This window comes from Peromyscus maniculatus, chromosome 3 (genome assembly GCF_049852395.1).
Source record: "Peromyscus maniculatus bairdii isolate BWxNUB_F1_BW_parent chromosome 3, HU_Pman_BW_mat_3.1, whole genome shotgun sequence".
Classification (NCBI taxonomy): Eukaryota; Metazoa; Chordata; class Mammalia; order Rodentia; family Cricetidae; genus Peromyscus; species Peromyscus maniculatus.
Window position 1 is genome coordinate 162,319,555 of NC_134854.1, and position 16,440 is coordinate 162,335,994.

Consider the following 16,440-nt stretch of genomic DNA (forward strand, 5'->3'; position numbering starts at 1 on the left):
GCCGATGGCTTCTGTTGTGCAATGGAACAGCAACTGAAAGCTCACCATGCCTCTCAATAGTAGACTGGTATTTAATAGAGGGATGTGGAGAAGAAGGGGATGCTGAGATAAAGCCATATATACACAGCCAAGAAGAATGGACAGCTGAATTCAAAAACCATCAACAATTTCCAGAATTTAAAATCCTGAATCATGACATGACACTAGTGGAATTCAGGTGTTTCTGGTACGTGGACTGCTCTCACTCAATGTGAGGTTGAACTGTTGACCTTGTGTACAACCTACTTCACAAATGAGTCTGTCAGATATGATAAGCCTATAGGCTGAAGATGATGCCCCAACACTGCGAAGAAACCTCAGGTGACTGTCCAGGCAGCTGGCTGTTTCTGTCAACTCAAAATTTTTGGAAGTTGCTTTTGTGCACTTCCTGTTTTTATTTTTGTTAGCTAATATTATTTCCTTCTTGGGTCTCTGAGGGAGTTGAAGATCAGTTAGTTATAGTTGAAGATTAATTAGGATAGAAAGTGAATTAGATACATTTTGGACTTACTAAAATAGGATAGATAAGGGAATTATTTTCTCTGATTTGTCAAATACAAATGGACTAGACATCATTTAGGTATTTGTTACTTGTATATATTGTATATAGTTATTGTACTTTTGTATATAGTTTTTCTTTTGTTAGTTATAACCTTTTGCCTTTTTTCTTTTTATTAAAATAGAAAAGGGGAAATATGATGATATTTTATTTGTACTGAAATGTGATTTTAATTTTATGTTAATAAATAAAATTGCCCTGGGGTCAGAGCTATTAGAGCCATAGCAAGAGTGTGGTGGTTAGAAGAGCTAGGTAGATTTCTGTATGTTCAGGGATACAGCCAGTATTGGAGACATACGCCTTTAAGACCTGGAGGGCGGTACTTAAAGGCAGTGATGAGGCAGTCATGTGGTTGGGTTTACAACCAATGAGAAGGCAGAACAGAAAGACTATTTAAACACAGATAAACAGGAAGTAGCTCTCTCGGGGAAGTTAGGAGCACTGCAGGAGGTAAGATTTTATCTCTGAGCTCTGACCTCTCAGCTTTCTCTTTTACATTGGCTCTGTGTTTCTTATTTTAATAAGACGATTGGTTACATCTACAGGGAGGTGTAGGGGTGTGTGGTCAGCTCTCCCTCACCCACACTACTGCATGACAGATGAATAGTGTGGTGGGCCAGCTATCCCACTCTCATATTCTCGGGGCCAGCTCACCCACACCCACCATCACCAGAGTCAGCTGTACTGCTCCGCCCTGGAGAGGTGCTGTAGTGGGTAGCCATTCCAGCTTGGATCTGGAAGTTCCAACCTCCATTGAGACTCTGGCAACTGTCACGCCTATAAGGTGGGGCGAGGGGAGGCGCCTGAGAGCTGGATGGGCCAGCGCTCTCTCTGTGCCAGGACGCTGAACGGTGAAGGTGGACTGTGCAGAGCTCCAGAGAACACCGCTGGACTGCAATACAGGCGCCAGATATTGGAGAAATTATTTTGGCCACTCCACGTAGTTAAAAGGATATTTATTTAATGGCGTAACTCACAAATTAAGTGAAAGGTAGGTCGCAGGGTCTGGGGAAGGTGTATTTCAGTCCAGCGGTGTTCTCCAGAGCTCTGTACAGTCCACCTTCACCGTTCAGCGTCCCGGCATAGAGAGAGCACACAGAGAGAGCACTGGCCCATCCAGCTCTCGGGTCTCCAGGCGCCTCCCCTTGCCCTGCCTCATAGGCGTGACAGTTGCCAGAGTCTCAATGGGGGATGGAACTTCCAGATCCAAGCTGGAATGGCTACCCACTACAAGGTGCAGAGCCCACTCTCCCAAGAGCTGCAGCTAATGAGGGGTGGGTCCAAATCCGTGAGTTCTATCCTCACAGCTTTCATGGTAACAGGAGCCCTGGACATCAACACAGACTGTGGCTGCAGCAGGGCGTTGGACCCAGACATGGCCCTTGGCAGCAGCCCAGGCCCAGCCATTACCATGGCCCCAGGTGGCAAGCAGGCCACCCACCTCAGCAAGCTCCTCACTGCATTCACCTTTTCAGATCTGCCTCTCTCCATAGAACATGAACCATTTGCCTTCCCCTGCTCTCTCTCTCCCCAACATATGTTTGCTCACCATAATGAGTGGCACTGAATGGGACTGTGGTTTCTCCTACCTGCCTGGAGCAAGCGGCCCCAAGGGGGGCATGTGGGCCTCCTTCTCATGCCCAGTCCTAACTGAGCCAGGCGAGCATGTGGTTTCTTCTCAATCATTACATTTCATATGTATATAATTTTTCCCTAGAGTTTTGATAAAGAGATCTATAGCCTAACAGTTTATTGTAGGAAAGTGCTTGTATTTTTTTCTTAGTTGTCTGTGAAGAAATCTAAAGAGAATGACTAGCTAGATACACACCTGAAAAGATTATTGTCAAACTAGTAAGTTTCCAGAAAGTGGAAAAGTTATTTTTATAATTTAATTCATCTTGATTAATCTTAAACTTGTTCCTGTGATCTCTTATTCTCTTTGGTTTTTGTTTTGTTGTTTTTTAAGTAATATGTATACATAGAATGAAAAATATACATATATATAAGATTATGGATGATTTATAATCAACTACAGATGGATTGACTCAATAACATAAGCAAATTATTCATAAAAATTTAGATCATTTAGGAGAAAACATAAGAAGGTGAACACTAAATTGACTCTTGCCTGCAAGATGCACAGTTGTTTTTTTTATAATTTCAAGTAATACAACTAAAAGAATGACTTGGCTATTTGTTAAATAACCCTGTCTAGGCTGGGGGATTATAAGGAAGGAAACTGTCATTAACTCCAAAGAGGAGCAGGGTGCAGAGGCCTGATTAGTAAAAAAAGTGCAGATGGAAAATAAGAAATCAGTTGGTGAATATGGTTGAGAAGACAGGATTATTCAAATAATATTTTGAATGCTGTTTTAAACTGCAAAAATGTTTACAAAAATGCAAAAAGAAAAAAACCTACAGAGCCAGGCAGACAGCTCAGCAGGTAAAAATCACTTGTCCACCACACTTGGCCAGAGGATGTCAAGCCGATTCCCAAAAGCTGTCTTTGGATCACCACACTGGCATGAAAGTGCACACACAGGCAGACACACACACACACACACACACACACACACACACACACACACACAGAGAGAGAGAGAGAGAGAGAGAGAGAGGCAGGGGTAGACAAAGGCAGAGAGATAGAGAAACAGAGAGAGGGGGAACAAAAAATGTAAAACTATATTTTAAAATACTACAAACACAAAATGGCCAATAATGAAGTTGTAACAACTTATGGATGAAAGAATAAGAACATAAAAGCAGAAAAATAGAAAAGAACAATTGAAGCTAAGAAACATGTTCCAGGAAATATTGCTGGATCTCTAACGGTTTAGGGATAATGTGGCAGCATCAGAAGACTCCAGGGTCCATAGGTCAGAGGGATCTCCAACAGTGAGAAGCTGCGTGATGAAGCAGCTTGTCTGGAGCTACCATTTAGTTCCCCCATTGAATAATCTTATGACCAATGGTTCCATAGCACTCAGCTCATGGTTCTGGAAACCACAATGTGTCCAAATCAATAACTGATTTCTACCCTATGCTATGCTAATAATGATCCCAAGTCTGGTTTTCAAACTTACCAATGTATAAAGGGGAGTTTTCAGATTTGGCAAAATCTTCTATGTAGGAAATACCCAAGGGCATGATGGGAGTCTCACCAGCTCCACGGATAACATTTCCTACCATTATGTATATCCACATTGAGGATTTAATTTCTTTCATGCACTCTGCATTGAAACAGAAAACTGTATGAGTATTTTGACAGTTAGTTCAAAATTTTCTGTAATAATTCTAAAGGGCACAAGTTCATGATAACCATTCAGTAACTTATGTTACTGTGCTGTGTAGAAGGCTTTTTTTTTGGGGGGGGGCACCAACCAGTTCCCAAATCATGGCACAGAGACTTCTTATCAGTTATCAATCCTTGGCCTAGCTTAGGATCATTTGTACCTAGCTCTCTTTAACTTAAAATAACCTATTTCTCTTTCTCTACCTTTTACCTCAGGGCTTTTTTATCTTTCTTTCTTTCTGTATGTCTTACAACCCTGATTCCTCCAGTGTTTGGCTGGCTGGTCAATGCCTGGCTTCTGGTCCCAGGTGTGTCCCTCTCTTTCTTCCTTGTTCTTTTCTCCTTCTTCTCTTCAATCCTCGATTTCTCCTCCTACTTATTCTCTCTGCCCACCAGCCCCGCCTATCCCTTTCATGCCTAGCTATTGCCTGTTCAGCTTTTTATTAGACCAATCAGGTGCTTTAAGCAGGCAAGGTGAAATAAACACAAAACAACTTTACATAATTAAACAAATCAGTAGAAACAATTGTGACACATCTTTACATCATTAACAAAGGCAGCAGAAGCAAATGTAACACACCTTCACATGGCTAAAGTAATATTCGAGAGCACAAACAAATGTAACACGTCTTTTCCTAGTTAAAATAATATTCTGTAACAATGCTGTCTGTGAATCAGTGAGTCACCCTTACTATGTATTTGAAAGAATATTTTGCAATGGAGTGTAAGTGCTATGCTGGAGTCAGTTCCCTCTTGGATGGGAGAGATGACTCTACAGATAGACACCATTTCCCAAGTCAGTGTTCAGTTCACAACATTGGTTGAGAATCTACACCATAGAAATAGGCAAACAATATAACCAAGGGCTTCCCATCACCTCCAGGGACTCAATTTTCCAGCAAATAGTGGATCCAGTAAGTTAATATGGGCATTGCCTGTATCCTCCATAACTTTGAAGAAGGAAAACTAGCACATGTGTGTCTCTAACAATTCATTCTGTACTTACACAACACAGACAGAAGTTGGAATTCTCTACAGCCTCAATTATTCTGTAAAAACTAAAGAGTTTAACTGAATACCAACTGTGTTTTTCAATAGATTCTGTCATTTACTATCAATTAAGTATCAAGACAGTTGGAGTAGCAGATGATCAATGGAATAACACAAACTAGTCCAAAGAGAATTGAAAGGCAAAAGGAGAAATCTTTGAAGGTTTGCATGCACCTCCCAATTTTTTTCTAAGCTAAATGAACTTCCACTCTCTAGGGAAGCTGGACATTGTGTTTTCAAGGATGTGAAGCAGAATATGTCCTGAAGGACTGGACAGTGGCTGCCCATAAATTTTCTAAGCAGTATTGGATCATGAGGTCTAATTCTTACTCCTTGTTCAGTAAAATCAGTTTCCATCTCTATGTACTTGGATTCTTATCTTTGATGAACATGATGATTTCTGTCTACAGATCACAGGGAGACTATAAACCCTCCTCTAATGCAGAACTGAAAGTATCAGACACTGGAAGAATCAAGTGCTTTGCTGGGCCTCTGCACATGGAAGATTTTAACTTTATCCACCATAACGCAAGAAGCACAAGGGGAGGTTTTTCAAATGTCAGTGCAGGAGGTGAGAACAGGCTACCATTGAAGTCACTGCTTCTGGTTGCTTTACTTAGAGGGTTGCTGAGGCTCAGAGATTCAGAGATGGCTGCTCTTTGATTCTCAAGTTAATTTGGTCTCCACAGATTCCCTGAGAACAATGACAGTCTAAGCTTTGGAAACTGCTGCAATTTCTGTGGCATGGATCCATGATAAAATGGAGATGTTCTGGCCTGAAGTGATTCTGCTGAGACAGCTCCAGACTAAGTGTCCATGAGACTTGTTGGATCCTTTAGCATCTGTGAGTTTTGTTGGAACACAGCCAAAAGAATGATGCATGGTGAAAAATACCCTGAGGAACTGTGAGAGAGGCTCCAGGTACAAAGGCAGAGGGCCCTTTACCTCAAGAGCATTTCATTCCCTGGATTGTTCATAGACATTATTTTGTGCACCTGTGACAAACAACTACATTAAATTCATAAGTTATGTTGATTCTTGTTGGAAGAGAGAACATAGCTATAGAAGCCAACCTGGTCAGTGTGCCTTGAATCTGGATATTCCCTTCTGCCTTGCTTTCACACTTTCCCAGATATAATCTACAGTCTGTGCCAGGCAATTGTGTTTAAATTGGCCTGTCCTGAGAAAGTTTTGGAAAAGGCTGCTCTGTTAACATTTAGTATGTGCTTACTGATGTTTATTTACATGTGTTTCTGATCTCAAATGACCCTCTTGAGACCATTGCTTTCATTGTTTCATTCATGTATAAAGTCCACTGAAACTGAAGCAAGGTTGTCTCAGCATTAGACTGTATCCGCCCCATTCTTCTAGGTTCTCAAATCCTGATCCCAAGTACAGCAGATCTGCACAGGTCCGCTGAAAAGTCAACAATTTAATATTTCTTAAAAATGTATATGTAAATGTGTGTACCTTCATGTGCATATGTGCAACTTATGTGTGCAGGTGCCTAGGAGGGCCAGAAGAGGGCACCTAATTTCCCAGAACTGGAGTGACAGGGGATTGTGAGCAACCTGATGTCAGTACTAGAAACCAATCAGGTCCTCTGTAAGAATGATGTACAACTATGAATGGAAATATCCCCCAGAGGCTCCAGTATTAAATACTCAGTCCCCTTCGGTGGTGCTATTTGAGGAGGGGAAGCAAAAATGTCATTGGAGATGAGCTTCAAGAGCTTAAAGCCTCACTTCACTTCCACTTTTCTCTCTCTGCAAATGAGGTATGAGCTCCTCATTTCCTGATCCTGCTGCCTTTATCTCTGCCTTAATGAATTCTCATCCCTCTAAAACAGTGAGTCATCTGGAAGACTCACTGAAATATCATATATTTATATTACAATTTATACCAGTAGCAAAGTTACAGTTATGAAATAGCAACAAAAATAATTTTATAGCTGGGGGTCACAACAACATAAGGAACTATATTATATGATCACAGCATTAGGAAGGTTGAAAACCATTGCCCTATAACTATAAGCAAAAATAAACTCTCCCGTGTTTTCATTCCCTTGTTCATGGTGTTCTATCAAATTCAAAGAAAAGTAACTAATAATACAGTATGTACTTTTACACAACATCTGACTGGGTCTGTGAGTCATGTACAGAGACAGATCACCATGGCTCTCACATAATCATCAATGAACTAATCTGTTGATGGAGTCATGATACTGGCAGTATTGATAAGTACTAAAAGATAGGAGGCAGGTCTAATTGGAGGAAGTTGGTCATGGCAGTGACATGTTCACAGAGGCTATATCTCGCCACTTCCTATATCTTGTTTTCCATTCTTCCTGCCCCAAAAGAAGTGAAGAACAGAATCAGCCAACACTCATGTCACCATGATACTCTATCCATAAGCATGGAGCCAAGGTACCATGGGCTGAACCCTCTAAAACAGTGAGAAAAAACAACCCTTTCCTAACTTGAGTTGTTCTTTGGGATTTTGATCACAGTGATATAAAATTAATAATATAGCATATGAAGGGCAGGAGCCAGGAGCACAATGCCTGGGCCCCTAGGAACTGAGGGAAAACAACTCTTAGGTCGAACTGCAAAGTAATGTCTCTGTTAAAGAAGGAAAAGGAGACTGAAAGGCAAATTCCTGGGTAATCAAGAAATTCTGAACTGTGACATAGGTACCTGCGTTCCCATGGTGCATCAGGTGCATAGCACAGATCCGGAGAAGCCTCTTTCTGGTTATATTTCCTATTAGACAATCTTTGCCATAGTCAGATTTTGTCAACTTGACACAAATCTAGATAGACCTGAGAAGAGGGTATCTCAACTGAGGACCTGTCTTCATCAGATTAGGCTGTGGGAATGAATGTTTATGAGGTGTTTTTTTTTCTTTCTTGGTTAACTGATGAAAGACAGCATAGACCACTGTGGGCAGTGCCAGGTCTGGGCAGATTGGCCTATGCAGCACAAAAGATGTTACTAAGCAATCCAGTATGCAAGACTCATTGTTGAACTCTGCTTTGGTCTCTACCCCCAGATTTCTGCCATGGCTTCCCATATGATGGACTGCAATTTGTAAGCTACAAATACTCTGTCTTACCTGAGTTGGTTTTAGTTCATGTTTTATTGCAGCAACAGGAAACCAAACTAGGCCAATCACATAGGTCTCATCTTGTGTCTAAATCCATCCTTCTAAGCCATTTTCCCTTGTGGACTAATTCTGCAATGGTGATGGAGTGGATATCTTTGGCTTATTTTTAAAACACCCACTTTAGGAAACAAAGGAGTCTTAATAAGAATAGTCAATCTTATGAGGCAGAGTGTTCTAGATTATTAGACAACTCCATTTTCTGAAGAGTGAAATAAAGTTTGTCCATTTGTCTTACATGCCTACTAAACCCAGTGTCACATTCAAAGCCCTTCATGAAAGAGTATTCTGTGGACCAGTGTCTGAGCAGAAAGCAATAAGAAGCATTAGTCAACCTTTTGGGTCATGTGGTGGCGTTAAGGTCTGGGTTTTGTTTCCCGAACACAAGAAGCTGTTTGAGGACAAGTTGCTTGCAGGTGAAATTGATTTTTCATATTCATATCTGTGTGGACACAGGAAACATTGCTGTGAGTAACTGAGTGCATTGGGAGCATCTGCACATTACTGACTCCTGTTGTCTGAAAACATAGCATCCAGAGCATGTGCAGACACATTTCCACAACAGTCATTGTCATCATCATAAAAACATTGAACACACACACACACACACACACACACACACACACACACACACACACAAATAAACCAATAAATAAATAAATAAATAAATAAATAAATAAATAAATAAATAGAAAAAGAAAGCTGACTCATTACAATAGGCAAGACAGGTATCTGCAGGAATAAATCCATAAGTGCATGAATTGGATATGGTGTCCCATGCCTGACACTGTAGCACTTGAGAAGTAGATACAGGAGAATGAAAAACTCAAGGCCACCCTCAGCTATACAGCAATTTTAAGAATACATGGCCTTCACTGAAGCCTGTCTCAGAGAGAGAGAGACAGACATTCAGACAGAAAGACAGAGAGACAGAGAGAGAGCACGAACTTGAATGAATAAAGGTAAGAAATCAGTATCATCAAAAGAACTTGATAATCACCCAAAATGTACCTCTTCTTTACAGTTAGCTCTCAATTCTCTACAAGTAGGTGGCATCGCTTCCAGATTTTCTAATGTCAACTCTGTGGTTTCTAAATGACTGTTTCCTAGAAATAATTGGGGTGAGATAAAGAACAAAAGAAAAAAATAAAAAGGCCCCCTGAAGTAGAATTAAGAAGACAAAAGCTTTAGAACGACACAAAACAACATATCAAATCAAGACAGCTACTCTGCATTCTCTGATCTGTGGTCCTACCCTTCTTTTCTGAGAATTCAAACAATCAATCTCCTGTGTGTGCATTAACTCCAACAAAAGAAAAAGTTCACATATCATAACAAAAGATGCAGAATCCACCTGACAATACAGTGTCATGGGACCAAAAATGCTAATAGCAAAACACCAAAGTATCACCACTTAGAATGCTGCAGCAGGAGGATCACCAAAAATTTGAGGCCAGTCTTAGCTATATAGTACATTCCATGCAAACCTGGCCTATATAGCAAGTCCCTGTCTCAGAAAAGCAAAGCAAAGGGGATCTGGAGAGATGGTACAGTGGTTAAGAGAACTTGCTACTCTTGAAGAGGATCTGGGTTCATTTTCTAGCACCCACATGATAGCAGACAACCATCTCTAACTCCACTTCCTGGGAAAATGACACCCTTCTGATCTCTGTGGGCCCCAGACGCACACATGGTTCACACGTATACATGCAGAGAAAACACTGACACACGTCAAATTGATGAAAGATCTTAAAAACAAAAGGAAGGATAGAAGAAGGAAATGATGAAGAAGAGTAGGGGGAGGGAGGAGGAAGAGGAAGAGGAGGGAAGAAGCAAATTCATAAGAAAAGAACTACGGGGAAATACAAGGAAATGGCACTGAGCTGGCCTAGAGGTTTGCAGTTCAGAGGCAGGTGGAGAACAGCAGACACCAGCGAGAGGCATGCCCGGGACAACCGTGCAGCCCTGACCTGTTATGAGGGAAGTTCACCCTGCCAGCCTGTGAGGGCTAGGGAGACGGGGAGAGACTCGGAGAGTCAATCTAATGGGGACATGAGCTAAGCATTCAGTCTAGAGAAAGAATCCAGCTCCATAACAAAGAATAGCATGACTCTGTGGTAGGAAATATTATTTTGTGTATCATTGGATATTAAGGTGTTAAAACTAAAAAGACACACAGGCAAACAGAAGAAAGAACTGAAAACTTTCCCCAGAAAGCAGGAAAGTGGGGGGGGGGGACCACAACATAATTTCACTTTTATACTTTCCTGTGTTATGATACATTGGTAAACACAAAAATAAATCAGCCTTGACATCGGTCTGTCCCTTGCTGGCCCGTGATTATGTCACACTGTAGACCCCTTGTAACTGTAGGGTCTAAATAGTCCTGATGAAGGACTCAGCACAAGCTTTGGCAGATTCAGAGAATCTGTTCGGTGTCTCAACTTCATGAAAGCAATGTCTCAAATTCCCACTTCACAGTGGACAGGACTGGACCTGAAATGGACCCAGGCTGCAAGAGTCACAGATCACACCAGCAGAATGGAGAATATATCTTCCAATTTCCATATTAGCATTCTGAACTTTGGGGAAGCAGTGCTCCTCCCAGAGCAAAAATTCTGAGCCTCATTTTCTGTAAGTAAAAGTTGAACCTAAAATATCATGAAGGACTGGAGTACTCACCGGCCCATCAGGAAATGAGGTAGTGACATTAAGAAACACCCTAGGCCCATAACCACACATCCGACACCAATCATGAGAGGCCTGTGCAGCTTCATTCCAAAATAACTCGTGAATATAATCAACAAAAGGTTTCCTAGGAGAGAGGAATGAGAGCGCTTGTTTCAATAAAGCAGATCTTAGTCAACAGCCTTTCCATCATTTGGACTCAAGGGTTCATTATTTAAACAACCACCTTAAAGATACAGGGATGGGTGCTTGGGAGCTTTTGGACACACACACACACACACACACACACACACACACACACACACACACACACATCAATTGTGACCCTGAAGGAAGGTTCTTCTCCATTCTGGAAAATATTAAGGACTCTTTCAGGATTGTGCAAGTCCTCCACAAACCACATAATTTTAGCCTGATGAAGATATTTACTCTGCTCATAGTGTGCATAAAGGAAAGATCAGAAAACTCAAACATACTTCTTTGATGACTTAGCAAATCTCTAAGTGATCTCAAATACTTGAAAAATATATAAAGACTTTGTTTTTCTTCCAGTTCTAAGTAGAAAAGATGCTGTTTTATTTTGTATGATGCATGCCCCACCTCCATATCCTTATTGCACCTATGACAGTTTGTCTCCCTTTCTAAAAGCCCTGTCAGTGAGGTCATAATGCAGAAGGCAATGGCCCAGGACACTCACTGTTTGAAGTCTCTGGGCATCTTTCTAGTCTAAGGGTGTACCATCCTGAACACACTGAATCTTATCTGAAATCTCTATTGTTTGAGAGGAAAAGCATCCCTTCCTCACATTAGGCTTAGATTGCCTTTTATATTGCCTTGCTGTGTCCCTCAAGTAATTGATGGGAAGATGTGGGGAGAGAGGTAAAGTGTTGCCCAGGCTAGAGAAGATTGCTTGCAAAACTATCTGACAAAATATCCACCAAGTGCTGCATTCACCTACCAATGTGAATTACTTCCTCTCACAACTATTTCTATTAAGATTTCCCCAAGTCACCTATCACATCCAATGCTGGTGGAAGGAGTTAATATTTTCTAATTTAAACAGGACTTTTTAACCTTTAGTCTAAACACTAGAGTTCACAGAAATTAGCTTTCCAAGAAACTCAAGTTTTCTGGGAACCATGAGAAAAATATTTTCAATAATCATTAACTGGCATAAATATTTCTGTTCGTGGTAAAGTAGGAAGCAGTAGTGACATGAGCAGCCATGATTCCATCACTAATAGAAGAATAAATAGTGGCTTCTGACATCACAGTTGTAAATACTGCAAAATGTCATGGAGCCAATAATCACTTGAAAATCAGATCCAGATAAGATTCACCCTGCTCTTTAAAAAGCATAAATATTCCTGGTTTATGGGCTGTTTAAATGTCCTTATAATTCTGCTTCCGTATAACTGGCTTCCTCTTCAAGTATAAAGCTTCATTTTATGCAATTAAATTATTATCCTGAAATCATATGGCATTAGGTTTTCAATATGAGTCCTCAGCATAGAAAGATCAGTACCGTCTTCTAACTCTAAACTGGCTCTCTTCCACCAGAGGGATAAAAGATCCACTGTAGAGCAAGTCACAGACTACCCATTTCTCATCCTAGCACATCTCTCCAGGATCATGCTCTAACACATTTCATCTTCCCATAATACAGGGCTGATTACATCCCCACACAAATCATTTGATGGTTCATCCTCCATGCAAATCTCCCCTTCACATTTACCTGTCCACTTCTCCACCTGGAAAACCTTTACTATTTCAGGAGACTGACCTCCCTAGCACAATGTGTTCTGTAAGACCTTGCATAACCAATGGGCTGTACTTGCTGCATCTAACACACTAGAACGTGACTGAATCTGTGAAAGGTCTATGTATGGCATTCATCCTGACTGCACTGTGAAGGCCAAGGACACAGAGGGCAGAGCAAGCACTAAGGAGATTGATCCTGGAGACAGGATGGCGCATCCTCAGTGTGGGTTCACTACTTCACAGTCCTGTTTCTCTATTCTGTTTTGATTAAATACATTAAAGACAATTTCACCTTGAAGGAAGGAAATAACAAGAATAAGAGGCTTCCAGGTCACTTTGTCTAAAGAGGGCATCTTTCCCTCCTTCACCCTTTGTACTATCATATCGTAGTTTTTTACACAAATTCGGGGGCTAAAGTTCATTCACTCCTCTTAGCAATCTTGTCTGGCACAACTCAAACACAGGAAAGCACCCTCATCTTACAAGTGACTAGGAGTGGACAGCTGCCAACCTCACAGACGCAGTGGGGGAAGAGAAGCACTTGCTCTCTTCTTCAGGACCCCAGTTCCTCCAGGCTCCCACAGCAACCTTCTCAAATGCCAAAGAAAAGCCCAGACCTTCTCTTTTATTTACCAAATGATAGAATTAGATGTTAATACACTAAATCTTCAGACTCTTGTCAAAATAATGTGAGGGTATGTGGCAATAATTAGGTGCTATCCTGGAGATATTTGAATAGTGGTTTCTTCACACCCAAACCAGGCTATTCAATCACATCAGGAAGCATGTACTTCAGTCAGATCAATAGTCTAATGCAGGAAATAAGGAGAGAATGCCAATATTTAACAATAAATAAATGTGAAAATCACTCACCAATCTCAAAGCTCCCATTGATCAATCCAACTACAGATGTGGGGATATCGAATTGTCTCTCTATTTGTGTGAGCATGGAATTCATGTAAGCTCCTGATAGTGATTTGGCTACATATGCTACTGCTAATGCCAGCAGAAACATCTAGGAAGCAAAATATGTAAGAAAAGGTGAGAACTTCATTTCCTGATTATATATCCTCGATCTACTGATAAAACAGCCTCTACCATGAGGTGGAGGATTGTATCCAACATAAACAGTACTTGAACACCTAAGAAACTTTAAAGTGTAATCTCTACTCGGTCATGGTGTCGTAACTCTGGAAAAGCAGGGTTAGAAGAGCTGGCTAGCAGTGCTGAGTTCTGTAGGCTTTGCTCATGTATCAGTGTCCCTTATTCTCACAGAAAGAAAGGCAGTTATTCTATGCAAGACGCAGCTATTGATGGCTCTTCAGTACTATACTGTTATCTGCAGGACAAGTGTTATCCACTTTACAGAAGGGAAGGAACAGAACACAGAATTACACCACGGCATCATTTCTGCAGCAAGCCTACTCTGTTCTATCTGCAGGAAGGACAGGTCTCTGGATGTTCTTGATCAGTTCAACACTTGCTGGTTTTTTGTTTTTGTTTGTTTTGTTTTTGTTTTTGTTTTTTTGTTTTGTTTTGTTTTGTTTTTTTGGTCCTCTTTGTCTACATTATTGAGAACAAGCTACATTCTCACTGATGGAGGTAGCGTGACCTGTTTTATTTTTCTTCCTGGGGCAATATGCCCTATAAACCTTTATCTCAGTAGTCCAAGTGGTGTTCATGGCATGAAGACACAGGCAAGAACATTCTGGAGGTCTCGGGTGCAGGATGAAGTGTGGCTGTGTCTTGATAATACTCCCCACTACCTGCCTGTTACTAACGAACTCTTGAGCGGTGTAGTAAATGAGATCCCCATTTCCCTTCTCTTCCAGCAGCTGGTTGATGGCAAATGTCATCATCCCAGCTTCTGGAACTTCTGTGTTTTCTCATCTGAAATAATAGACAAATTATACTGTGTTAGATGAGTATTTACTGCTTGTAAATTTATTGTCACCAGTAGCAATTAATTGGGATAAATGAGAACAGAAATAAATGAATAAAAAAGAATTGGGAAATGTGAACACCAAGTTCAGTATAGCTCAAAATGACTCTATGATTGTAAGAAAGTGTAACTCCAGCTCTAGAAGTTTGTCTTCTAACTCCAAATGCCATTTGCAGAGAAGTTCTCTCTTCCCACTACAAATCCTTCAGAGGATGTGATTGATACTTGATAATTTCAGTATTAATTTTCACATGAGTTTTATAATTCAGGTCCTATATTTAAAAGCAAGATATATAAAATTTAAAAAAAAACAAGCCTAAGGAGATGTTTTATTTGATTTGTGGTTTTGAAGAAGAAAGCTAAGCAGGTAGTGAGCACAGTGCTCTTTCTCTAAAGCATTAGGTTCTGGGCAGAAAGTGAACAAAACCAGTGTCCATGCTGGTTCAGGTCCACTGCTACACAACATTTGTATTTATAAAGCTAATCCTGCTGACTGTTCACCTCAGCACTCTAGTCTGAAGCAATTTCCTTTGGAACTCAAATTCCTTCAGTTAATACAAGTTCACATTCGGCAGTGCAAAGATGCCTTTGGAAATATGAGGACAATTGTCTCTAATATGCTGAAAACCACCAAAACAGTGAACAGAACGGACTTTTCTTTCTTTCTTTCTTTTTTCTTTTTCTTTTTCTTTACAAAACAGTGATTTTAGTATTGCCAAAGCTTGAAGAAAATATTTGTCTGACTGGGTCATGAAGTCTTTTTTGCATATTAATCAACAGAGCACTTCTGTTGGAGAACTTTTTCCTAGCTGTGACCCCTGATCTTCTATCAGGAACCCCAGAGGGCTGAGCACTAAGGTTCTGACTTCTGTACTCAGACTAAATTCCACAACCTACATATTTTAAATGTAATACATACCTAAAACATTTAAAATCCCATCCACATTTAAAATCCTCTAAAGCATTCTTATTAAATGTCTTGGTTGAATTATCTTAGTTAGATATCTCTAATTATAAAATCAATTTCTTTAAGGCAAAAAATTAACAACAACTTGGGTAAAATCGCTTTTGTGTTGGAAAACTTCATGTAATCTGAGCAATGTTACAAGGACTATCAAAGCTTACTTAAAAGACTCTCATGCTCATATACAGGCATACAAGCTAACAATCCATACCTTGATCTTGGAAAAACATCTTGGCCCATGAGTTGTAACCCTTTTCCCAGGTTCTGCCATGTTTTTCTTCTGATTCTTTCCAGATGTCTATGCTTTAAATGTCTTATTGCTGTCTTTGCAAGAAAACAGACAGTTGTTAATTAAATTATGTACTGAACTGTAACAAGTCATTTATTTTTTCATTTGAGGTTGTATTGTTTTTCTTTCCTTTTTTTCTGGTATACATTACATCCTGACTTGTAGTTTCCCCTCCTTCCATTCCTCTCAGTCCCTCTCCCACCTCCCTCACCCCACCCCCGCATCCATGCCTTTTCCATTTCCCTTTAGAAAAAAAAAGAGCTACCATTCCAGGGATATCAACTGAACATGGCATAATAAGTTACAAGAAAGTAAACACAATCCCTTATATCAAAGCTGGACCATGCAACCCAGTAGGAGAACAGTTGTTAAATTATTAAATCAGACAGTTGTTTGTTTACTGAACTGTTACAAAGCATTCTTAAAAAAAAAAAAAAAAAAAAAAAAAAAAAAAAAAAACCTCTCTTAAGGCTGGGGTGTCTTACTCAGGGTTTCTATTACTGTGAAAAATACCAGGACCAAAACTAAATTAGAGAGGAAAGGGTTTACTTTTGCTCACAGTTCTTTATCACAGTTCATCACCCAGGGAGGTCAGGGCTGAACTCACAGCAGCAACCTGGATGCAGGGCAGATGCAGAGGCCATGGAGGAATGCTGCTTCCTGCTTTGCTCCCCAGGGCTCGCTCATCCTGCTT

General features: G+C 40.5%; 1 protein-coding gene across 6 annotated transcripts in view; it reads right to left on the reverse strand.

Annotated features, from left to right (window-relative positions):
* LOC121820837 (solute carrier organic anion transporter family member 1A5-like) overlaps positions 1–16,088 on the reverse strand; it is a 47,093-nt gene extending 31,005 nt beyond the window's left edge. The window contains exons 1-6 of one of the 6 annotated variants that reach the window (XM_076568215.1): positions 16,012–16,079; positions 15,669–15,781; positions 13,425–13,566; positions 10,785–10,917; positions 8,438–8,544; positions 3,682–3,828 (exon numbers count right to left, since the gene is read on the reverse strand). In XM_076568215.1, the coding sequence (XP_076424330.1) occupies positions 3,682–3,828; positions 8,438–8,544; positions 10,785–10,917; positions 13,425–13,566; positions 15,669–15,728 (589 nt within the window). In that variant the 5' untranslated portion in view covers positions 15,729–15,781; positions 16,012–16,079. Of the gene's footprint in view, positions 1–3,681; positions 3,829–8,054; positions 8,146–8,437; positions 8,545–10,784; positions 10,918–13,424; positions 13,567–15,668; positions 15,869–16,011 lie in introns of those variants that run through there. The other 5 variants (XM_076568216.1, XM_076568218.1, XM_076568219.1 and 2 more) reach the window with 5 other exon arrangements.
* Between the last annotated feature and the right edge of the window lie 352 nt (positions 16,089–16,440).